The sequence below is a fragment of the Protopterus annectens genome, chromosome 7.part0, assembly GCF_019279795.1.
Source record: "Protopterus annectens isolate FY-2018-M chromosome 7.part0, PAN1.0, whole genome shotgun sequence".
Taxonomy (NCBI): Eukaryota; Metazoa; Chordata; order Ceratodontiformes; family Protopteridae; genus Protopterus; species Protopterus annectens.
In genome coordinates this window covers 766486672-766513565 of record NC_056739.1, presented here as the reverse complement: position 1 = coordinate 766513565, position 26894 = coordinate 766486672, and the positions used below count along the sequence as shown (strand labels likewise).

General features: G+C 36.4%; 1 protein-coding gene across 1 annotated transcript in view; it reads left to right on the top strand.

Moving 5' to 3' along the window:
• The first annotated feature begins 482 nt into the window (after positions 1–482).
• The window catches only part of LOC122806093 (extracellular calcium-sensing receptor-like), a 327999-nt gene continuing 301587 nt past the window's right edge, over positions 483–26894 (top strand). The window contains exons 1-3 of the mRNA XM_044076330.1: positions 483–487; positions 1358–1661; positions 23905–24741. Of these exons, the coding sequence (XP_043932265.1) occupies positions 483–487; positions 1358–1661; positions 23905–24741 (1146 nt within the window). The remainder of the gene's footprint in view (positions 488–1357; positions 1662–23904; positions 24742–26894) is intronic.

The following is a 26894-nucleotide window of genomic DNA, read 5'->3' as shown; positions in this document are numbered from 1 at the left end:
TCTTAAGCTTATATCCTCCAAGGTTTGAAGAACTTTTAGACACACATACTTTACCTTCATGAGGTCTCTTCTATCTCTTAATGCTTTGCATACCTATATTGTCACTGACTGTTGGATAATACTACTACTGTCCTGTTAGTTCCCGAAAGAACTGAAATTCTCCAACACTATATGTAGCTAGACCTGCACATGTTTTAATAAAGCCATATCTGCAGAATGCACATTTCTTCTCCTCACCCCCTTCTTTGTAATCAACTCCCTCAACCTCTTAGTCAGATCCTACATTCAACAGCAAAAGTGACAATAGAAAGGAATAGAGACAACCTGGATATCTGTTCTTATAAACCCTAGTGATTATTAATCCATTCACTGTTACCTAAACATACTGATGCAGTGCCCTAACTGCATTTGGAACATTCCAGCCCAACCCCATGCAAAACATCCATTCATTCATTCATTCTGCAATATCCAATTTATAACCAATGGGGTAATGGTCCATTACTGGATACACACACACACACACACACACACACACACACACACACACACACACACACACACACACACACACACACACACACACACACACACACACACACACACACACATACGCACGCAGACATATCTACAGAAAATTTGGAGTTTAAGCAATTCACTTATGACATACCTTTGAGGAAATCAGATCATGAACGTAACCTCAGCTAGGAACCAAACCAGAGCAGTATTACTAACTGTTGTATCACTGTACCTTCTCTGTCTAGAACATGAAGTATACAATCCTGCCTTTCCATATCAATAGCTTTAACTTGAATATTACTACAGCTTCCTATGCTGTCAGTGTATCCCACAAAGTTCACCAATTTTCCCCAGTTACCTGCCTGTAATAAATTTCACTTACCTTTTCCCTTCTAGTCATGAAATTGTATGTTCTACCCCCCCAACCCCACCCAAGACTATCACAAAAATCTTCATATCCAAACTCCTTAATGAAATCCGTCTGTAATTTGCAGGCTCCTAAGCTTCCCCTTCCCCTTTGTGTAATATAACCACTATTACCTCCTGTATGGGGGCCAGAAGAAGATGTCCTTCTAAAACTGCCTGGAACACCTGGTGCAAATTATCGACATAAACATTTCCAAAAACATGACAGAAATCCATCAGGCTCTGAAGACTTCACTCTACTTTACTGTAGCAGACTATTATTTTATAACCAAAGACTACCTGTTCATAGAAAAAAATAACCACATTTCTAGCCCAGAATGTTATAAAAATGAAATAGTGATGTTATGTTTATGGTTATGTTTTCTCCATGATGACAGAGATATTCTTGTATAATTTTTGTGAAAATAATTTATAGTTTCAGTTTCAGAGCATACCGTTGGGTTCAAAGCATGGTGTTTGCTATTGAAGAGATTAATGAAAATCCAGCTCTCCTACCAAACCTTACTCTGGGATTTAGAATTTATGATACCTGCCTGACAGTGGCACGGACACTTCATGGTACTCTGTGGATGCTGACAGGTAACGACGTACCTGTCCCAAACTACCATTGTCATGGGCACACTCCATCACCATCAGCAGCAGCAGCCATCATTGGTGATTCTTCTTCTTCCTGTGCAGTTCCCATGGCTCAGGTGCTTGAGCTGTACCTACATCCTCAGGTAAGACAGACATAACATCTTTGAGAGTTACTGTTTGCTGTAAATAGTGCAGCAGTATGTCAGTACAATGTCTGAGAGACAACCCTGTTTCTGACCCATCAGATCTCCTATGAAAATGTCACCTTGTACTAGAGAAGGCAGGCAGTTGTAAAGTAGGTTACTTCATTAACCATGTCTGCAATAGCTAGGTAGAAATATAAACACCAGGGCTCAGGGGGCAATTCTTTCTCTATTATTAAGTAGCTTAACTTAGGTAAACTGTGCATTGACTATATTTAGCATGGAACTACAGCATAAAAATCAATTATTTCTTAAAAAGGGAGATCAGTTTATATGCAGCTCTGTTTTAAATTCTTTTAAAACATAAGTATTGTGAAGAACAAGGGAAAGGCCAATCGTACAGTAAAACGTTTTTATTCAAACAGAAGGAAAGCAAGATCCTCTCAGAAAAAACTATTAGCAAGAACTGAATAAGTAAATACACATACACACGCACACACACACACACACACACACACACACACACACACACACACACACACACACACACACACACACACACACACACTCATATTCTCACTAAATTTCTGTGTGGTTCTTTTCTCAGACTACCAGTGGTATGCAGATCCTAATAACATCTCTGAGCAGCTGTGGGCTGTGGCATGTTTCTAGATGCTTGTCATTTAGCACTCCATGCATACAATGTCATTGTTAATGAATTTCAGTCTATATACTCCACAACAGAAATGTTTAGAAGATTAAATACATACCTGGGTGAAAAAAACACTACATATATTATTATATTATTGCAGTTATAAAGAAACATTTAATTTTAGAAAACAGAGGATTTAAGCTGGGGCATAAACATATATTGAATCACTATATATCTATATCTATATCTATATCTATATCTATATCTATATCTATATATATATATATATATATATAGATTCCATACATTTGGTCGAAAATTATTCCAGGCATTGTACTTCACTGAAAGCTCACTTGACTGAAAGCTCACTTGGTCGAAGCTTATTTGGTCGAAAATGGTATATAGCCCGTGCCCCACTGCAGTGCAACCCTGGAGTGAGAATATTAAATAAAGGGGGTGTGGGGGGCACAGCCCTCCACATCATTTTAATGTATTCACTGTTATAAGAAGGTATATCCATTAGAAATGCATTGATATATATATATATATATATATATATATATATATATATATATATATATATATATATATTTAGTAAAATCTATTAGCATAATGTGGGGGCTATGCCCCCCACACCCCCCAATGTGGAGGGGGCTGTGCCCCCCCTTATTTAATATTCTCACTCCAGGGTTGCACTGCAGTGGGGCAGGGGCTATATTCCATTTTCAACCAAATGAACTTTGACCAAGTGAGCTTTCAGTCAAGTGAACTTTCAGTGAGGTGAACTGCCTAGAATCATTTTCAACCAAATGTAATTCGACTATGTGAATGGAATCCATATATATATATATATATATATATATATATATATATATATATATATTAGGAGGGTATTCATCATATTTAATTAATATATTTCCATTTATTTGGACACTTTGGCCAGTATTTCAAATAAACACATTTTTAAACACCTCTATTGAAGTATCACTTAAGTCACAGGGAAACATATATTAACAGAAAAGAAAACAAACCATATTACATTTTGCCCATTTACATGCATTATACATCACATATATTTTCTTTCTGTGTAATTATCATCAATCCAACATTGCATAAATTGCTGAAATCCTTCATTCTCTTAAACCTCACCCCTCCTTTAGCTGAACAATATTCTGCATGTATTGTTCCTACAATTTCCATTTTTCTATGTAATTTCCACCTACCCTTTCTAAAGAACCCACTTATAGTTATTTTGTCTGTGTTGTGATATACACTACTTCAAATGCAATTTATTTTAGACTTTAATTTCCATTTTCTAGTAATTGCTCTTTTTGGCAGCCAACAGAATTAAACTTAAGACCTTACTGTGTTTAGGAAATTAAGATCCTGTGTCCCAGCTCAAAAAATGATATGCTTGGTTACAGCCATTTGCTCACCCAATACTTCTGAATGAGTAAGCTGTAGGAATTGTTTTTTTAAATCTGCCAACATATTACACTCCCAAAACATTTGTTCCGCATCACACTTCCAACATTTGCTATCAACCCAAGGAAAAATTCTATGAAGTCTGTTTGGGGTATAAAAATGCCTATACAAACACTTCCAAGCAAAGGTCCTAAACCTTCTGGACTTTGTTGCATACTAGGGAGCCATACATATGTCTTCCATTGTTCTCTAAAAGTTGCCTTTCCAGTCTCTCCTCCCAATCGTTTCTAACCTCCTCTTATTGATTCTTATAACCGTCATGCAATATTTTATATGACCTACTGATTATCTTCATTTAACAACAGCTTCTGTTCTAGATTTGACAAAAATCCCACAAGCATAGGTCTTTCACTTAAGATTCCCCTAGCCCTTTCTCTTTACTAATACTCTGATATCAATCCCTGGTAGGGAAGGCAGTCTCTAGCATGCAGTCCAAATGCAGTCTTGGTCTTACACCACTCTATTACCTTTCCCTCTCTAGTTATTTGCTGCCAATACCATGGTTCCTTTGCCAGTGTATTTCAGTCCCTTGCCTATTTTCTGGACCCTTTACTTGCAGTCATCCCTAATTGCAAAATCTCCTTTCTCCATTCTCATGTTGGCTTAATTCTTAGAATACTTTCTGCTACTTTATGAATATTTTGTCTGGTTATTATTATTCTCTTTAAATATCTACATACAAAGTACCACTCTCTCTTTGTTTTTTGAACTTCCCCACTGCTTCATCATCATCCCTTTCCATTTTGAATTTTAACCCTCTGCTTATGTTATATATACAAGCTTTTATTGTGTAGCTCTAAAATATCCCTTCAGATCAAGTAATTCTAAATCACCATGTTTTATTAGAAGGACCACCTTATCCAATTTAACTCTTTTTGTCTTCCCCTCCCCAGATAAATTCCTTCAACTCTTTGTTAATTATTGGCCACAGCTTCTCCTCTGGTTGATAAAAATATACCTGCCTCATATATAAAATCAAAGGTTCTAAAAAAATTTAATTGCTTGTATCTTATTATCCATATGCATAAACAAGAACTTCCAATTTCTCAACTTTATACACTCTTTTGTTTAGTCTCTTCCAACATATCCTTAGCTGCTATAACAGAAGCATTTTTAATGCATGCTTCTAAATACTTCATCTTATTGTGTTACCATAAATATGAGTAGTGCTGAACCAATTAATGTCTGGGTACATAATTTACAGATATAGCCTTTGTTTTACCTTTATTAATTTTATATCCCAAAAAGACTTGAAACTGTCTCAAAAGGTATACAACACTGAGATGTATTTTTATGGTTTGATCAGATACAAAATAACATTATCTGCAAATAAAGCCAACTTTCTTGATTATTGTATCAATTATATCCTTGCATTTGTGATTCCCTTATTTCCTTTGCCATTGGTTCTTAATATAATTAACAGAGGGGAAAGAGGACCCTCCTGCCTGTTTCTTCTGTTCAAACACAATTCATAAGAGAGGAACCCATCCACTTTGATTCTTGACTCTGGTCCTTTATATATCCTTCTAAATAATCTTATTATAGTATCAGATAATGCAAATTCTTCCATTCCCCTCTCATAAAATCATGGCTTACTCTACTGATTGCTTTCTCTGCACCAAGACTCACCAACAGCAGTCATATTTTCTTATATTCTGCTTCCCTCTAGATCATCATTGTTCTCTTACTGTTGTCACGTGTTTGACTCCCCTCCACAAAACCACACTGATCCACATCTATCAAGTTTGACAGCACCTTTGACATTCTTTTAGTAGTACAGATATGAATGCTTTATAATCATGTTTTAAAAACAGAAATGTGTCTGTATGAAGATGGGTCTGATGGATCTTTACCACCTAAGGAAAATACAGACACTACAGCTTCCTTCCAAGATGTTGGTGCTTACCCTTTTAAAATACTGTTAAACAAAATCTTACAGAAGTTTATCACTTTCTTTTCTCCTAACTTCCACATGGATGCCACCTGTTCCTGGGGACTTTCATTAGGATTGATTATATATCACTATTTTTATCTCATCTCTTCCTATCTTAACTGTTATTTCTTGAGCATCATCTACCTTTAACCTTGGCATATAATTAAGTATTCCATAAATATTTCCATTGGTGCGCTTTCTTGATTTCCATATCTCTCTTCTTTATAAAGAGTTTCATAGAATTTCTGAACTATCTCTAAAACCTCTGCAGAATCTCTAGTTATTTTCCTATTGGCAACATCATTTTCTACTTTCTGCTGCCTAAGGCATTATGTTAAATGTTTTTGTGCTCTGAAGTTCTTATAAAAAAATAGTTGCTTAACAGCAATCTTCCTAAATTTGTGCATACTATCCAGATACTGCTTTATTTTCTCGTTCGCACTATGCATTTGTGCCTCTTCTTGTTTTGTAAGATTCCCCTTATTCTACAATACTTTAACCTTTGCCAGCCCCTCTAATTAATTCCTATTACATCTTAACCATCTCTCTCTCTTTTATCTCTACCAAGTTTTTAAACTCCATTTTCATTTTATTCCATTCACTTGCTATAACTTCTGAAGATATTTCTATCTTCCCTAGTAGCTCTCAAATAATTTTCACTACCCCTTCCTTCAGTTACTTTCTTATTAACAAGAAGGTGGGAAAGCATCAGAGTCTCATTTTAACTTCATTACCCTGCATTTTATCTTACCTTTTACTGGTGCATGATCTGAAATAGTTATTGGATTTGTGACGGGTCCCTACTCCAGGCCAGCAATCAAGGAGACTCAGTCCTCATGACTAACTCTGATGAGGGATGGTCACTAAGAGCAAAGATGGATTCACACAGTATTTTCAGATGTAGCTTCCTGCACCAAGCACAATTTCCCTTAAGAGAACACAGGAAGCAGACCCCAGATTTGCAGCTGGACTCTTTCTCTCTCCAGACCCACACAAAACTCCATGCTGACAACTTTGGAGCTTTGTGTCCCTGTTCCCAGTAACTGATACACATACCTGGATATTTGAGTTTCACACAAACATCCATACACACCTGGGAAAAGCTGGCACAGATTTACTAGCTGTGCCCCTTTCTGCCCAGACTCTGAAGTAATCATGCTGCCACCAGTCAGCTACCCAAAGACTCTCACAAAGGGCACTTAATTACATTGTGTAAAATTAATACTAATACAAATGACAAAATGTGATCAAAGTAGCAAGGCTTTCAAGAGTGGCCACAGTGTCACCAAAACAAGCATAAGTACTCTCAAGATGTTAAACATATTCTCTAAAGGACTATCTATAATGAAAAGTATTAAAATACTTAATGATAAATAGTAATACTGAATACAATAAACAACAGAGTTTCAACCACAGAGATATAAAAAATAATACAGTTGGATAGTTTTCACAGATGCAGAAAACAATGCTAAACTATTCTCACTAAATTTCCCTGACTAACTAAAGAGTTACTGTTCCCTGACTACTTACTAAAGCAAGAAAAGCTGATGTGTACTGAGTGTCCTACCACAGCAAAAGCCAAATGATGTATCTCTCTCTCTCTCTCTCTCTCTGTGGATGTGTGAGATATATATCCTCTCAGAATCTTTTCTGTCAGGTTCCAAAGTGCTGCTATAAGAGTTTCAAAGAAACCAGATGCTGGTTAGAGGATGACATCACCTCTGGTCACCTGATTATGGTACAATACACACACAGAGCTTTGCTAAGATCTGTGACAGTATCACAAAGCTATAGCACAAGTTCAAACTTTCCACCTTTCAAGGGTTCTCTAATATACATGCATACATTCTTTCTGTCCAGCAGGACCTACTGTTGATGAATTTTTAACACAAGTAACTTTACAAATATATGTTTTAACTCAAATATCTGTACAAATCAGTGTGATAGTCAAATAAAATAAAATTATTTACAAAACTTCAGTTAGCTATGATGGCATATGTACAGATGTACTGCCTTGATCACCCTGGCACTAATGGCACTACCTCATAACATTACATGATGCATAGCATAGCTTTCAATTAACTATAAATGTTCCTGTGAAATATAATTTCTCTAGTCTGCTGAATTTACATCTTCCATACCAAATATTTTCTTAAATCTCTTCAGACATTTATCCTCTTTTATGATATTTTCTTTTCTAGATCCCCCTGATAAATCCTCACTATTGCAAATCAAGTTCCAGGCCCACCTATAAGTAATATTCCTAAAATTTCCAATTTTTAAGCACTATAATAGCAGTTTTTATGGAATATAAATACATGCCAGAGTAATCTCCCTCCCTTGCCATCATTCCCTTAGTACCACGTATCTATTATTATTGTCTTTTTTCCTCTTCTATCACTATTGCAGCCCTTCTAACAATAACAATAATTACTCCCATTTCTTTTGTCCTGGATATTCTGCTGAATATCCATCCTGAAATCTTTTCTTTGTCAACTTTACACTCATTTCTTTCCAAATATGTCTACTGCAGCATTGCTTTGTGCGTTCTACATTTCTTAATATTATTCACTGGTCTTTCCTTTTTCTTAATACCTGTAAGGCCATTTACATTTAAAGATAATACAAACAGTGTAGCCATAATGATAAAAAAGTTATTGTTCCCACCTATTATACACAACAGTTTTTTTTTAATGTAAATTGTAAACATTTGTGTGACATGCACACTCTAATGTTTGGCAGGGTGATCTTATATACAGTTATTTCTTCCCATCTCCATTTTATCCTATGTTACCTTTTCCATACTTTTTGTTTTAATAAAAAATCTCAAGCAAAACATTAAATACATTTTCAAAACACCCCCTCCTCTATTAAATTACTGCAAACACACAAAACAATGTACATATTCAACAAAGTTTCACCCTTCAGATAGCAATAATTGCCCCAAAATTGGCAGTTGTAGCCACAAGCATTATCTATCCTAAGATTAAGGTTATTCTTGCTAAAGTGCATGCCACAGACTATGCTCCCACTTACACTGATTTCTGTGTGTTTTCTTCTTATTTCTTGTCCCCTCCCAGATGTGGATAAACAGCTTGTATGCTTTAACCCTAAGAAAAATGCATTGGCTATCTTTAAACCAGGCTAAATTATACACTACTCTGTTAAATACATTAATGGATTAATACTGGTAGGAAGGCTGCTGTTTTTCACTGAACAGTTTGTCATTGTACCTTTAAATTTCACATTATCCTCAGCAAAAAAAAATGTTCAGAACTTTTAAGATTAATTGCTTGCAGCTTCAGACAGCTTGTCTCCATGAAAAAGTGCTCAGCAATGAACTTTTGTAAATTTCACTCAGAATATACAGCTGCCTTCAGTTGCAGACTTATTGACTCCCACTCAACATTTGCTAATGGAAAAAAAAAACAAGCTAATATCTTTTCAGTTGTAAGAAACTTAGCATTTGTCATGGCTTAAATCATTTTGTCTTATTTTTAAAGCATACTTGCTAACAAAAAAAATTGTTTATATCTTAAGCCTGAAGCATTAATCTAAAAATTCACTCTCGTAGAAATCACAGAAAATATCTTAATTCTACAAACAATATACTCAGTGCACTTTTATACTCCAAACCCACTACAGCAGGCCAAGATCACAGCATATTAACATTAAATATATTTATTTAACATTTGTTTACCAGGAATGTCCAACTTGGAATGAAGCCAATTTTCAGTGGAGGCCCAAGTAGAAAGGCTCCAGAAGCATGTGTTTGTAATGTGGGAGGAAACTGGAGTACCTGGAGGAAAGTCACACAAATTTAGAGAGGGCATGCAGGATCTTAACAGAATGCTCTCCAGCTGAGAATTAAACCAGAAAACCTCTTGCTGTTGCTCCAATACACCATCCAAACTTAAACTTCCTTTTGTCCAGATTCTCATCTCTTGTTATATTGTAAAGCCTATATTTATTACAACTAAAAAACTGCTAGTTTACTGTAATGTTTTATAGCATAAAGCAGTCACTGAAAGACTAGCCTTCATTTAAAATACCCCTGTGTATACACTATACAAAACTACTTTACTACATAAAATATGCAGATTACATCATGAAATATTTTATAGCAATACTAATAAGAACAAAAATTGTTTTACTGACAGTTACTTTTCCCCTTTTAATGTCCTTTTAAACATTAATGCCATAACGTAGGTATATGCTTTACAGTCCACCCACATAGGTTCATAGGTTCATAGGTAGGTACTAGGCTACTGGGCCTAGTGCCTATATAAGCCTAGCCAAAAAGATACCCTGGCTTTTACCATCCAAGAAAATTATTTTCCTGTGCCCCTGTTGAGCAGAGCCATAGAATTGATCCCTGGGGTGAATTTCCTATCTCCCATCCACTCATCAAGATTTTTCTTGAAGAGTGCTAATGAAGAGTTTGTTTGATATAGATAGGTAGTTTATTCCAGAGTATGGGAAGTCTCTGGGACAGGAATCTATCCCTCCAGCATGTTCTGTTTATTGTGGTGACAAGGTTTAGGTCCTTAGACTGTGTAGCTCGGAGGGACTGGAGCACATCCAACAGCTCTGGGTTTGACATAGCTTTGTATGTTAGTCAGAGATCACCTCTGAGTAGGCGATATGCAACGGAGTACAGCTGGAGTTTTTTTAGATGGTCTGCATAGGGCATCTGTTTGAGGCCAGTAATCCTCTTTGTGAGGTATTTCTATGGCCTTTCTAGTTGTTGTAGATGCCATGTGAGGTACATACCAAAAGCGGAGTTGTACTATATAATGGGTCTAATGAGTGATGAGTAGACGGGAACAATGACATCTTTTTTCCTGGATGAGAAACATTTTGTGATGAGGTGCGCCATGTAGAAAGATTTCCTGACTACTGTGGTGATGTGATTATCAAAGGAGAGACTACTGTACACATGTCTCTCAAGGTCTCTTATCACGCATGTTTAACAAAGTCAGCAAAAGTGCAATCTTTTTCAGCCACTTTTTCTTGCAAAGCCATATTTCATAAATATGAGTGATGCTTTAGAGTCTGCTATTAATTCACTAATTTCAGAGTTGCTGGTCTTCTTCCTGTTTATCTCCATTTCCCAGAAGCAGACTCTTGTTCAAGTCCAAGGTATTCCTTATTATTCTAGTCTGCTCCTGTAATTTTTTCTGTCTCTCAAGCATTGGAAAAGATTTCACTGGCAAAGGCTCTGTATAAACCTTACTATCAGAAGAATGAGAAGACCGGTGAGATAGCTCAGTGGTTAGAGTTCCGGATTTGTGTGCAGTAGGCGCATGGTTCAAATACCAAGAATCCCCTTCTACTTGCTAGCCCACTTTTTGTTGGATATATATATTTTTTATTTCCTCCTTAGCTTGCTCTGCATCAAAACTTACTTTGATCCTCCTGGAAAAAATATTCTGAAGACAGCTGAATACAGCAGCTTAAATCTTACTTCTGCCTCTCGACATTCCATGTTTGTTGGGATAAATTTGCTTCTCTTCTGCTTGGTGTACAGTGAACAGTCATTTCCTACAAACAGTCAGCTGTCTCCAAATTAAATACTTTGTCCTACTACCAAAGTTTTGTCAGGATCAACTATTTCTGATAGTATGATTTCATCTTTACGAATACAGTTCTTGGCTGCTTTCTCTCTGCCATGTTCGGAGCATACACTCAATGTGCCCTTTCAATTAACAAATGTTGCTGTTGAATACTAATCCAGTTGCCTGTTTCTGCTTTCATAAAATTAATACTGTCTGTTACTTCAAGTTTCTCTGGTACAGCAGAAAATCCTGGGTTTTTCTCTGTGTGCTGTGTCTTCTAACTCTACTGTTTATTTTGAAACAGCTCTTCTTCAAAAAACTCATACTTAGCCAACTTCTTCATTTCAACTGCTCATTTTTGCAGTTTTACCAGTTCATGTGAACAGCTAGTTAAAGCTTCTTCTATGTTTTCCATGGTATATGTGATGCCCCTGCACTGGCCCAGTAATCAAGGAGCCTCAATCCTCATCACTAGCACCAGTGAGGGACATGCACATTGGGAGGATGACAAGTACACACACGGTAAAGTACAATTTCCCTTATGAGCACACAGAGATCACACTAAAACTAACTTTTTATAATACATCGTAAAACACTTTTAACTTATTTTCCTGAGGTTTTGCAAGTTAACTCTCTATGTTCCAACTTCTGCTATTAATATAGTTTATATACATTTATGTTCTTTTCCAGTAGGGTACACTGTGGTTACATTCTTGAAGCTCAATACATAACATACAGTTCAACACACATTTTTGCACCAGTAGTTTAATATCCACATAACATATAGTTCTCTTACATTTGTAAGACAAGCCAATGGATCATATTAATATTCACAAATGACATATGATTATTTACAAAATTCCAGATAGCTGGGCTGGCAACCTCACAGTATAGTCAAGCAAAGTTTCATTATTCTTATCACCTCTGAGTTCACCTGATTTTGTTTTCCTCTGAATTACTGGAAGCCATCTCCTGAACTAATGCTGAAGCTTGAACTGCTTTTAGAGGAACAGCTGCAGAATCCTTCCTTTACAGTGTTTTCTCTTAACACTTTCCGGTTGATTGTATTCCGGGTTTTCCATCTTTCTTCTTTGCTGGCATCGAGTATAGAGTATTTACTAGCCAGTAGCTGAATTTAACCCCACCCCCCCAAAAAAAAAAAAAACTTTCCATGGCATTCTTTTTTATCATTTTCTGTTTTCACACTGAGAGAGCTGAAGTTAGTGTGCAGCCATCTTGAAAGTTCCCTAAATAAGTACATTAATAAGAGTATCCCATTTGTAAAGTAACTATTTCTTGTAAATAATAGCTTCTCAGCTTCTTAACTATGATATAGGTTCATATATTAACCACTAGGCCAGCTGCCTTTGCAGGCCATTTTAAACCTAGCCAATTTCCCTTCAATGGTAAAAATCAAACCTTGTACTTTATGTCTGTAAGGTAACCACCTCAACTACTATGCCAGCCCCCATCTTCTCTTCAAATCCAGGGTGTATCAAGGACTTCAGGGACTGTGCAATACATTTTGTTAAAGGAATATGATGGAATAGGGCACTGCCTAATATTAACTGAATTACTCTAATTTCTTAGCAAACTGAAAAAAATCACAGAATAAAGCCATGAATGCCTTAGTATATCAAAATTCTGTAAGTGCAGACATTCATAAAATGCATAGGCTCATGAACCAGTTAAGTGATCATGATATTTCCAAAAGCTTGAATCAAATCTTGTATACATTTCCAAAAAAAAAAAAAAAATTGTAAAAAATGTTCCAATTGAAATGCAAACACACACACACACACACACACACACACACACACACACACACACACACACACACACACACACACAGACACACACACACACACACATGCATGCATAACTATATATATATATATATATATATATGTATAGTTATGCATGTGTGTGTGTGTGTGTGTGTGTGTGTGTGTGTGTGTGTGTGTGTGTGTGTGTGTGTGTGTGTGTGTGTGTGTGTGTGTGTGTGTGTGTGTGTGTGTATGTATATGGATCTACTTCCCACACTCAAAGTTTCAAAACTTCAAACTGCAAATGGTCAAGACCATAAGATCAAAGTTTTGAAACTTCGTAATTATAATTAAAAAAAAATAAAAACAAAACAATGTTTTTATGTTATTGCAGGGGCAAGTCTCCCCTACACCCCCCACATCCCCTGCTAAGTAAATATACCAACTCTGAGATTGCACTACAGTAAGGAAAACAGTAAATTTCCCATTCCACGCTGTATGGTGATCTCCATTCAAATTATTTGAAGTTTCAAAACTTTGAGCTTATCATCTCTACCATTTGCAATTCAAAGTTTTGTAACTTTCCAGCTTGTGAAGGGGAAACGATGTACATATATATGGGTTTGTTGCCATTGGTCAAACATAGCAATTATCAAAGAGAAGAAAGTTGGTACATATAGTCAAAAGAAGATGATCATATGTACTATCTGTTTTTTTTCTGTGTAAGTCTGCAGTTGAGTGAGGACTGGGGACTTTTACTTTTCTCCAATGTACTGCTAGATCAAAGTTAGTATATATAATTATCAGGGGATGAAGAATGTTCATGTTTAAACCATGTTTGTTTTGTTTTTCAATCTTTGGGTGATCAACCATTTGTGCTCAGTCATTTGCCTTTCAACAATGTGGTTGTTCAATCTAGTGCATGAAACCCCATATATATATATATATATATATATATATATATATATATATATATATATATATATATATATACCACTACTAAATCCTGAAAACCCAAACTACCAATGCCCAAAATCCTAAGACCAAATACCCGAAACACCAAAATACCAAAACATCAAAACAGCGAAATTCAAACTACCGAAAACTACACTCAACATACACCACACACATACACACACCTTCCCCCAGAACACAAACACACAAACCTAAACTACAGACAAGCAGGGGAGCAAGCCCCCCTGCACCCCCCATGTGGGGGGCTGTGCCCTCCACACTCCCCCTACTTAAATATTCTAACTCCAAGGTCGCACTACATACACAAACACGAAACACCACCACACACCTACATGCCCCTCACACACACATCACAGTCACAATGCACACTTACACACTAAACCCCTAACCAACACTTTTTAACCATAGATACTTACCTGACCTTCCACCATACCGCAACACCAGAAGCGCGAATGTCAAACTCCCAATGATCGGGATTTTGAAATTCGCGCTTCTGGTCTTTCGGTAATTAGGAATATTTTGAGCAACGCTTTAAGGGTTATCTGAATTCTAACTTGCAGTGCTGGTGGCAAATTGAATGGATCAGTCATGCATTTCCATTATATTTGGTGAATGTTCTCTGTAAATCTCACAGTAAGGTTATGTACTCCAAGGAGCTGTTTTTTATTTGTTTTTTTTTTCATTGTGTGAATGATATGTATTACAGATAGCTGGCCTATTTGCATTTTCAGTAATAATTCTAGTATATCTCAGAGTTTATTCCTTTACTATTCAGTAATGCTGCCTAAGTTACATGGAACAAATTGTGTTATTTAGTGAATGTCAACTTTTTGCAATTTTGGTGGATATAATAAAGTTGTTTGCATACAGCTGGTTAAAGTATACAGTAAAGATAGTTTACTTACCTTTTGCAACACAGTTAAGGCTGAAAAGACATTCCTGTCTATGGCTAGCCAAACATATTCTACAAATATCTTCAGTGATTCCTACTTAAAATTCAAATTTATAGTGGTAACATCCCAAAAGTTTTAGATTTACTTTATCCCTAGGTGACATCACCAGAGGGCTAGCTTGTGAATACTTCCATAGACTTTAGTAGACTAAATAAAATACTCAGGGACATATCCATTTATGTCAATGGATGCATTTGCACACTAACCTTCCAGTGATGTGACCAAAGGCTAAAAAGAAATTATGCAGATGTGTTTTAATAAAAAAAGCTTCATCTTCTTATGGCTTTTCCTGGTTAGGGGTCACCACAGCAGATCATAGGTCTGCTCATGATTGGTAGTGGAGTTTTTATGGTGTTAAGTTGCCAGCATGGCACCCAGAAGGCACACACTCATGCCTAGGACCAATTTAGAGTGTCCAATCCACCTACAACATGTCTTTGTGATGTGGAAGGAAACTGGAGCACCTGAAAGAAACCCACATGACTACAGGGAGGACATGCAGACTCTGTACAGAAGGAACCCCAGCCGAGAATCGAACCAAAAAACCTCTCACTGTGAGGTGGTAATGCTAACTGCTGCACCATCGTGGCCACCCTTCAACAAGCAACTTTATGAAGTGTTTATTAAAATACTCCACATTGACTAGATTATATTTTTGCAAAAAAGGCATTTCAGCACTTATGCTAAGTGCAATGATGCATTTAACTGTGAATGTATACTTTAAGAACATATTTTTTTAAATGATTGAGAAAACCATCATAACAGTCCATCACATATATCTGTCAACCTTATAAACTTATTTTAAATTCACAAGTAAATAGGTACAGCAAACAGCTATAACTAGGATGTGTGTGTGTGTGTGTGTGGGGGGGGCATACCTCTCAACCTCTCGGCACAAGAAATCTGGACAAACCCTGAAAAAATGGGGGGACAAACAAAGGCCAAAAACTAGGGACAAATATTGCTCCTATAAACTTAGAAAGTTGTTAAAATGACAGATATTACATTATTATATATTTTATCAATGATATGAAGTCTGAAACTCAAATGCCTGTCATTATTTAGTATTATTTAGTGTTAAATAAATTTGTTAAAGTCAGACTGTAAAATTCATCTGGCATTAAAAAACAATGTCAGTCAATAACAAACAGTAATGCAGGAGAACTCAAGTATCTTATACTCTAATGTACATTAGGAGGCAAAAAACCATACACAAACTTGTACAGAATTTTGTCTAGCTTTATTAGTGAAACATATTACATTTTATAGGTTTTACTATCAGCTTTTGCCCACCTCACTGACGTGGTCAGTGACAGGGTCTTTACATCATAGTAACTTATGAAAAAGTGCTGAGATGGTGTTTTTCAAAAATCTTTTTCCCATGAGAATATTACAGCCTTGCAAAGCACCTGGTCGGTCACAATGTCCTTTCGAGGATGTAGCCAATTCAAGGCTCTTAGATTAGTTCGAATACAATGGGTGCATGTCTTCTTTAATGCTTCTCTTTGTCCCTTTCCAGCTGGACACTATCTCTGATAGTGCGCTATTCTTCTGGTGGAAGCAGGAAAAGATACACATGCAGACAGATTTATTATTTTCTAACTTTGCAAAATAATCTTTACTGACAGACATGAGCCAGGGCTGCCAAGGCCAAATTTCTAATTACACTGCAGCTTATGCTTCAAGCAATAATATGAGTTTATTTCTACTATTATTCTAGTAAAACAGAATTAAATGCATTACATATCATACTATTTTTCAACCTTTGTTTCCTATATAGATTTGAGCACATTTATTTCTGTCTAAAGCACACATTTCTCTATATATCTGACCACACAACTTATATATGTCTGAATGTTTGAATACACATTTTTCTAAGCAGCATATATGTAAATATATATTTTTCTAGGCAGCATGTATGTAAATATATTTTCTGGGCAGCACATATGTGAATATATATATTTTTCTAACATTCTCCCTCCTGTTAATGCATTTCATTCTATTTGAAACATAAACAGTATCATTTCATTCCTTAGCCTTTTCCTTTCAAGGACTTTCAGCTAAGTTAGTCATTGGTTTTATATTCCAGAAAAGCATCATTTGAAATTAATCTTTTAATTTCAACACTTTGTAAAAGTTTCAGTAGCAGATATATCAACAAATTTTTGATTAATCTTTTCATGCAGGGAATTTCACAGTAAACACATGCTCCTATTAGGAGTATACCCACACAAATAGCAATTAAATGTTTAATAGGATGGAACCCCACCCCCAAACAGATTCTGGAAAAGTCCGTCCAGTGGGTTTGGGCCTGGTTTAGTCATTGCTGATACTTGCTGAATTACCTCTAGGTGGTCATTGATTTCATGTTGGTTGTCTGGAATGCGCACAGCATTTTTCTTCGTGTACCACCTCTTGCCGCTAGGGTGAAATAAAGAGCCATTCGATTTTGTAGCACAACAGTTTTTATTGCATTCAGTTCATTAGTCACCAATTCTAGGGTGGAAAAAGTTGCATTGCTCATGACTTCTTGACAGCTTCCTCAGCTCCCAGATCGATTTGACTGCTCCATAGGCTGGTGGTATTCCTGCCCTGGATATAACACTGTTGCCCAAGTTCATATGAGTCAATTTACTTTTGTCTTTCACTGAATTATGGCCTTTTCAACCAGCTTCGATTTTACCAACTGGATTCACAGGTTTTTTTCACTGGACCTTCAGATTCTCGAGCTGTTTTCCTTACATTTCGTATCTTACCCAAAGGTAATTCTGCAGTATGTCTTATTGCTGAAACCAGATAACCCAAAAACAACTGCGGACCAATTCTCAGGTAACCATTTATATGCCTTTTTCCCACAAATAAAATCATTACTTTGGTACTAATACGTTATCCCTGCATGAAACATTTTTCTATTCTTAATAGACAATTGCTTAGTTAAGACTGGATTGTCACATACTGCATTTAATGTAGTTTTCATTGAACTCAGATATGAATCATGGTTAGTATCACAAACAGTACCCCCACTTTTGACTTTAATGTAACATTTATAAGACATTGTTATATTACCATTACTCCAGCCCACCTGGAGGGTATTACTTTTGTAGAAACATACAACTCCTTTTTGTGTGACAGGTAAAAATAAAGCAATTTTGTCCTGTGATCTCACAGTTTCTGTATCGTAAAATAATTTGGTACCCAGCTTTAACAAAAATTAGTTGTACCTAAGAAAGACATTATTTCTTTTTTAGTTGTTGGTTTGGGTGCTTGCAAAATTGCTGTTTTTTTTTTTTTTCTCTTTTCTCTTTCCCACTATCTAGTATTTTACCTTTATTGAATATCACATATCCCAGGTATCTAACCTGTGTTTTTTTCCGAAAGTTTGTAACTTACTTTTGTTTACTTTGTGTCCTTGTATTACTAAAAATTTTAACAATGCTACTGTATTCACCCTGCACTGCTGCTGGGTGCTGTTAGCAAGATGTCATTTACATAAAATAAAATTTGACTACTTTCTGGTGGGGTAGACCCTGCCAGGTTGCTAGCCATTTTTTGTGCAAATATTATTGGGCTCTCACAATATTCCTGTGGTAGTCGAGTATATGTATACCTTTTACCCTGAAATGTAAATGCAAACCAATATTGACTATCAGGATGTATAGGTATTGAAAAGAAAGCATTGCTTATATCTACCACAGTAAAATACTTCTGTTGTGGCTTTAAATCATTTAACAAGGTATGTGGGTCTGGCACCGTGGGTGCTCTAGGTATTACTGCATTATTTACAGCTTATAAATCTTGTACCATCTGCCATTCCCCGTTTGCTTTTTTAACAGGAAATAGGGGTGTATCACATGGTGAATCAGGAGATTCTACCAGTACTCCTTTTGAGTAATGCTGCTTATTATAGGCTTAATTTTTACTTTTGCATTCTTTTCCAAAATGTATTGTCTTTTCTGTGGTCTAAAAGCTGACTTTGGGGTAATTGTAACTGGTCCTGCTGCTTGAATAAGCCCTACATTTAACTTGCCTGTTGACCACAGAGTTGTTGGAATTTTACACAAGGCCTCTTCTTTTCTTTTAATAAAATGCTAATCAGCTGTCCTTACTAGATTGCAAGTGTACAGCTGTATGTGTCTGTGTCAACCAATTCAGTTTTGTTTTATATCCCTTGTCCTGACATTTTTAAATCAGTCTGTTTTCCCATTTTGTTACCTTTTTTTCTAAGTCTGCCCATTTAACACTTTTGTTTTTGTCAAGCTGACATGTGGCAGTCTATTGGACTTATACAATCTCATGAACTCCTGAGGTAATGAACAGCTTACTACACTGTTTCCCTCAGTATCCCAGCATAAAGTTTGTAATATTAATGTCAGCAGGATTTTTACTTATATTCCTTATCAGGTCCTGGTGTGCTACAGTAGTATGGAGTACAATGTAACAAGTGCTGCTGATCAGTGTCAAGGGAGGGTACCTTACTGATGGCTACGTTTATCAGTTCTTTGGTTACTGCCCCTGGACCAATCATAACTAGGTCCTGGCTGTACCAATAATAGGCTTCACCCTCTGATCACACCACAAGAGCATCCATTTGTCTTTGTGCTTCCATACCCTGCATGGTAGGAACTACTGCTATGCCAAATATCTGCACAAGGTCTCTTCCCAGTAAGTTTACTGGATATTTTGCAGAAACTACAATTTTACTTTTCTGAGTCATACCTGAAACAGGGTCAGTTATTGCTATATTATGGGAAAGTGGTTCCCTGTATAGCTGTCCATTTGCTGCTTTTACTAATATATAATCAGGTGATTCAGAATGTTTTGGTAACTTGGAGGTGTATCAAAGTCCGTGGCGCTCCTGAGTCACACAGGAATTTGACCTTTCTTCCCTCCACCAGAAGTGTTACTTCTGGTTTTGTATTTGCTAGGTAGAGCTCCAGGCTCAACAATGCTAAATCTAAAATTTTATTTTCATTTTTATCCTCTACATCTGTTTGTACTTCCTCTATTCCCTCTACTACATTCACATTTTCTTTTTGTTTATTAACCTTTCCTGATGATTTTTGGTTATTATCACTATCATATAGTCAGTCCACATCTCCTTTATCTTCTGTCATTGCTTTCTTATTTTGTTTATAGTCCCTAGCTAGATGCCCTTTTTACCTGACTGTAATACAAATACTTCAGCTCCGTCTTCAGCAGTGAAGACTTGTGCCTTTTTTCCTTTACTATTAAAGTGTCTTTCAGTACGTCTAGCATACTCAAGTAAGGCTTACAGCCTGCTTGTTCAGTGATTTATCATATGCCTTGTAATAAAACTACTAACAGAGGCAATGCAACCTTTTAAAAATGTATTTATTAATTGTTGTTTTAAGCATTTTAATGATCTAGCATAATATCCATCTACTGTCTCATTTTCCTGTTGTATGCATTAATTAATGCAAGTCCAGTCTGCTCTAAGTTTTCATTTTTTAGAGATTCTGTCTGTTAGACCTTTCACTCTGTTGTCTAAAAATGTTTCAGAATTTTTTAAGCTTCTGTTTTTTACAATTTGCTTCCTCAATCCACCTATGTGCTTGAGGTATGCCTAGTTGGTGCTGTTTTTCTTTTGCCTGACGCCCTGCATCAGATTAAAGCTTGTTTAAGGAGTTTAACTAGTGAAAGTTTATCTAGTTTACTATCAAATTTATAGTTGTTAACACATTTTGCAAAATATCTCACATTATCTGCTTACTGCAATTGCATATGCTTCACATTATCCGTTAGGGGCGGATCTCGTGATCTCTTAGTGCACTGATTTCCCATGTCTTAAAAAGACTGTTACGTAACCCTTCTCTTGTACCACGTGGTATCTTATTTCCCCATATCCACAGTAGTGTCTAGAATGACTGTTTACTTTGCTTTGTTATTCCCTGATCTATGACTCAAGATACAATACTTCGACTCTCTCTCTCCCTGCTATCACAAACCTTAGCAATAGCACAGTGTAACCTGGTCCCTGATCTAAAACAAAGACAAAGAGGGAAATTCTTCTTACCTGAGCCTCCTGCTTTGACTGTCTTTTTTCCTTGGGGCCCAGTCTTCCGCTTTTCAGCCACAGATCAGAAAGTGGACAGCCTCTTTACACACAACAATTCAGTCGGAGGTCTTTTCACTTTAAGAAGAACCATTTTTTTCGGCAGCTTCTCCTAGATTTATCAGCACTCATGCACTCTGTGACCTGCAGCTTACCAAGGGAATTCCGGCACGATTAGGACCAAAATGTTAAATAAATTTGTTAAAGTCAGACTGTAAAATTCATCTGGCATTAAAACAATGTCAGTCAATAACAAACAGTAATGCAGGAGAACTCAAGTATCTTATACTCTAATGTACATTAGGAGGCAAAAAACCATACACAAACTTGTACAGAATTTTGTCTAGCTTTATTAGTGAAACATATTACATTTTATAGGTTTTACTATCAGCTTTGCCCACCTCACTGACGTGGTCAGTGACAGGGTCTTTACATCATAGTAACTTATGAAAAAGTGCTGAGATGGTGTTTTTCAAAAATCTTTTTCCCATGAGAATATTACAGCCTTGCAAAGCACCTGGTCGGTCACAATGTCCTTCCGAGGATGTAGCCAATTCAAGGCTCTTAGATTAGTTCGAATACAATGGGTGCATGTCTTCTTTAATGCTTCTCTTTGTCCCTTTCCAGCTGGACACTATCTCTGATAGTGCGCACAAGGCTATTCTTCTGGTGGAAGCAGGAAAAGATACACATGCAGACAGATTTATTATTTTCTAACTTTGCAAAATAATCTTTACTGACAGACATGAGCCAGGCGAACGCTGCCAAGGCCAAATTTCTAATTACACTGCAGCTTATGCTTCAAGCAATAATATGCGAGTTTATTTCTACTATTATTCTAGTAAAACAGAATTAAATGCATTACATATCATACTATTTTTCAACCTTTGTTCCCTATATAGATTTGAGCACATTTATTCCTGTCTAAAGCACACATTTCTCTATATATCTGACCACACAACTTATATATGTCTGAATGTTTGAATACACATTTTCCTAAGCAGCATATATGTAAATATATATTTTTCTAGGCAGCATGTATGTAAATATATTTTCTGGGCAGCACATATGTGAATATATAGATTTTTCTAACATTTAGTGACTACAAATTTTATGAGGAATGAACCAAAAATAAGAGGCAAAAATCTAGACATTCTGCAAAAATCTGGACAGTTGAGAGGTATGTGTGTGTGTGTGAGTGTGTGTGGTGGTGGAGGCCTGCCCAAGATGCAAGCAGTCAGGAGGCATAATTGTCAGGGTCCCACAGTGTATGAGTACATTACTGGCATAAATAAATGCCAATACTGCTTTTATGGCTCAGTTGAGCAGTTAACGTTAGTATGAGGTAAATGCATGTGCAACTATAAAAGCATTTTCAGGTGAGATCAGCATTTTTTTTTCTTTTGCTCTTCAAGTTTGAGTTGAGGTTGAGAGATGACAGACACTAGTTCAGGGATCAATTTAAAATTCCACATTATGCCTTGCAAAGCAATAAAGCAAAACAGATGAAAAATGACTCAACTAGGTGGTCCAGTCTGCCTAGAAAGTGGCTTTAGTGATCTATGCGCCCTCTCACTAATTACCTGTTCAGGCAGATGTGCAGCAAACTTCCATTCACTGTGCAGAAACAGCACTACATCTTTCTCTTCAAGCCCTGTTTTCAGACCAACCAGCAAAATTGCATCTTCACTTTCTACTTGTGATGCACTTGACACTGTCTTGTAGCTCATGGATGGCTGCCTGGTGTTCCTAAATATATGAATGAACTTAAAACATCTGCTCTCCCACAACAGCTTCTAGAACATATATTTAGAAGGCCAGGTTAGCAGCTGCTTGTTTTGCTACTAACATAGTGACTAACACCTGGCTTAATTTGTCTGTCAGCCATGTATCATTATAACCAGTGGATTGTGGGCACTCTGTTTTACAGGACAGCCACATGCTGATGATCCTCTGGACATACCTCGGGTCACAGTGATAGCCAAGTCCCACATCAGAATCAATTGTACATTTTCCAAATTCATTCACAGTAGACCAGTTGTACCTTTGCCATGCAATATGACTAAGCTATAATTGCACAGTCAAAAGCTATACTTCAGAGAACCTCTGAAACACCAAAAGATTGGCTTTTATCCCGGAGGCTTCAGAGCTGTGGAATTACACTGCTGCTGCTATTCCAGAAGGGGCAGCCATTTTAATTATTACTAAACTTTGACCAAAAGGCAGGTAAACAGCAGTCCAGTTGTGAAATATCAAAATAAGAATAACAATTATTAATCTGAATGATAAAGTATATAGTGTGATTTGACTTGATCTGAGTTACTATTATTCCAGCTCAAATTAACCAACGTAACACACTACCTTCCTCTGAAAAAGAGTTAGACAACTGGATGGGTATCCATGAATACACCCCCTGGTATGAACAGCCTATTGCTCTTTGATAACAGAAGTAAGGTCTAAGGGGGTATGTGCAAGACATAAATGGCCACAGGGATCAGCTGCCTTGTATTTTCTATGATTTTCAGAGTTCAGTTCAACACTCAATACACCAACCTTAACAGCGTGATGCTGCTATTAGAGCTATGACTTGATTATGCAGTGGATTTACCGTTTTTTGGCATTCAGCAAGTGAGGAAATCACTAGCTCCAGTTCATCTAGTGCAGAAAAGTTGTGCATCTGACAAAATGTAGTTGTAGTTATATCCTTATTTGTTCATTCAGTAGAGAAAAAAAACCATGAGTTTATTTCTGAATTAAAGACTTTAAGTAAATTGAGCACCATGGAGTGAATTATTGCTGTTCAGTATTTTTTAACTTTATTTTAACCAAAATGCTTTTTCTTCCACAGATCAGTTATTTTGCAACAACTCCACTCCTGAATGACCGACAGCAGTATCAATCATTTTACCGAACCATCCCAAGTGATGAGTTTCAAGCCCAAGGTCTTACCCAGTTGGTGACTTATTTTGGCTGGACATGGGTGGGATTGCTAGCAGAAGATGATGAGTATGGAAAAGAGGGGATCCGAATCCTTAAAGAAGAGCTTATCAAGGCTGGGAGCTGTATTGCTTTTGATGAAACTATTCCCTTACTGTACTCTGAAAAGAAAACCAAACTAATTGTTGACATGATTGAAAAATCATCTGCAAGTGCCATTGTGATGTTCTGCTTTGATTCCTATATGATACCAGTAATTGAGGAAATTTCTAGAAAAAACATAACTGGAAAACTTTGGATTGCCAGTGAGTCTTGGTCAAGTTCCTCCAGCCTTTCCCATCCAAAGTACATACAGCTTCTAAAAGGCACAATAGGGTTTGCAATCCGAAGATGTCAAATTTCTGGACTTGAGAAGTTTCTGCTAAGAACTAGCCCAACAAGGTACCCAGAGGACATCTTTGTTAGAACATTCTGGAAAGAAGCTTTTGGTTGTGTATGGCACCTTTCTGACAACAACCAAACAGTTGAAACACCAGATGCAACAGCTAAGCTCTGCACCGGGACAGAGACCTTGGAAACACTTAAAAATCCTTACACAGACGTATCTGATCTGCGAGTCACCTGTAATGTGTACAATGCAGTGTATGCTGCCGCACATGCTCTATATGACCTGAGTGTGTGTATTCCTGGACAAGGGCCATTTTATAATGGGACATGTGCAAACATTCATGATTATAAGCCATGGCAGGTAAGGAACAGCAACATGAGAAGTTCAAAATATTTCACAGCATTGTAAGCCAGATCTTTCAAAATTCTGTGATGAATTTTGTAATCATTTGCAACTTTTCTGTAAAACTTGCAGTGTCTAGATTTCTTAACATAAAAATGGTGTAGGAATACATATGAAGCATTTTTTATGTCACAAGTCATTGCGTTTTGTAAGCACTATATACTTTTATCAGTGTAGCTTCAGTTTAACATTCTATATTTTTGCAATATTTTTTTATTTTTGATTAATACAGCCTAGAAAAACAAAACACTTCAGTGTTCCTAAGTGATGAAATATGATTCAAAAGTCATAAATAACTGATTACAGGCATTCATTCTATTCTAAATAGGCAAGTCATGTTCTGTTAAACCATGATATAGTCAGTCTGGACATTTTAAGAACTCCAGACAGCTTTTTTGTCCTGTCAGAGCTCAATGCATTCCCTTTGTCAGTGGCTTTGTCCTCTTTTTTCATGTGACAAACCATGAGATCACTAGACCATGGAGTAAATAAAAAAAACACTTTTCTGTTTCTGTACTTCACAGCTGATCCAGACCACAACCTTTCTCACCTTTCCCTTATCACTCACCTTGACCCTTAGCTGTTGACTGTAGATTTGCAAGATAACTTGTATTTATCACTGCTTAAAGCCTGCCTACAAATGAAAGTTATACATTTACCATAGCGATATAACAGTCTTCATTAAGCAAATACCAGAACTGTTAAGGCGTTCCAAGCCTCAAAATGAGGAAAGATAAATGCTGACAGGAAAAGCAACAGTTTAAAAATGGTCTAATGTAAAAGGAATTACAAGAACTGTCAGGAAAACATAATTTATGTTGAGTCCCTTGTGACCTGAATTCTTCACCAAAAAAATAAGAAAAGTAGCCTGGTGCCATATGTGAGATAATCTGAGCACATTAAATGGTAACAAGTATCTAGTGATGCAGAGCAGAGAGGTGCATGATGGTATGGGGGAGATACCTAGGAAAGTATGGATTGCTGAGTCACCTGAATGCCATTCAATGTTCAGTCCAGTGTGTTACAGAGGATGTCTCCACTCACATCAGATTTAACATAATGATTTATTTATTTTATTTTATTTATTTTACATTTGTTGACCGGGCTAGTCTAATTGGATATATGTCCATTTTCAGTAGAGGCCCAGGGAGATAAGCTCCGAGGAAACAAACAAAATCACATATACAAAAATGAATGTATACAATGAACATTGCAGGTGCAGTACAGAGAATAATCAAAGAGGTCATTTGTTCATAACATAGTGCAAAATATACAGATATAATTAGTACAATACAAAATGTAGTTGCGATACATCAAAAAGAAAAAGATGGTAGCTGAATTATACAATATATTACTATACAAGTAGTCATAAAGAAAAGTAGGAGCTGAAATTATACAATATATTAGTAAAAGTAGTCTCCTTAATGAGATTCTGAAGATGTAAGTAATAGTATAGAAGGACAAGGTAAGTTGTTATTAAGAAAATGAACTTGATTACTGAGAAGAGGAGGGTAGGATGAACCAAGTAAGAACAGTTAGTTGATCAGTAAGGTTTAGTACAGGGGCACAGTTTGTTCATAATGATGATTAAAATATTAGTTTTAATGCACTTCAAATAAAATGTAATGGCTTGTCACAAAGATTATTTTCATTAAGTCATCAAACATTTTAGGTACAGTTACATGCCATTAAAGAGCAACACCTGTTTAACTTACCACTAACTCCACTTATAAAAAAATAAGGGTATAGGTTAATAGGTTTTTACTAAGCATTTGATTGTGTATAGCATTTTAGAGTATCCAGTGCAAATTCCACTACTTGTTACCCCTTTCCATAAGTGACTGAGGGACCAAACCAAGAGTTAATTAACACTTACCTATACAGGAGAAATTCAAGAAGGTGAAAGGGTATTAGTTCTAAACAGATTGTTTAACTTTATGTGGAATATTAAAAGAATGCAAGCAACTCTTAAAGGGGATTAACAGGAAAGTTATTTTGCCTTAAGAGTAATATTATATACCGCCATGGAGAGTTGTATCTTTAACACATGGTATTTCCCAGTTTTCAGGATGAAGGCTTCATGTAATGAAGTTATTCTAAAGGATGGACTT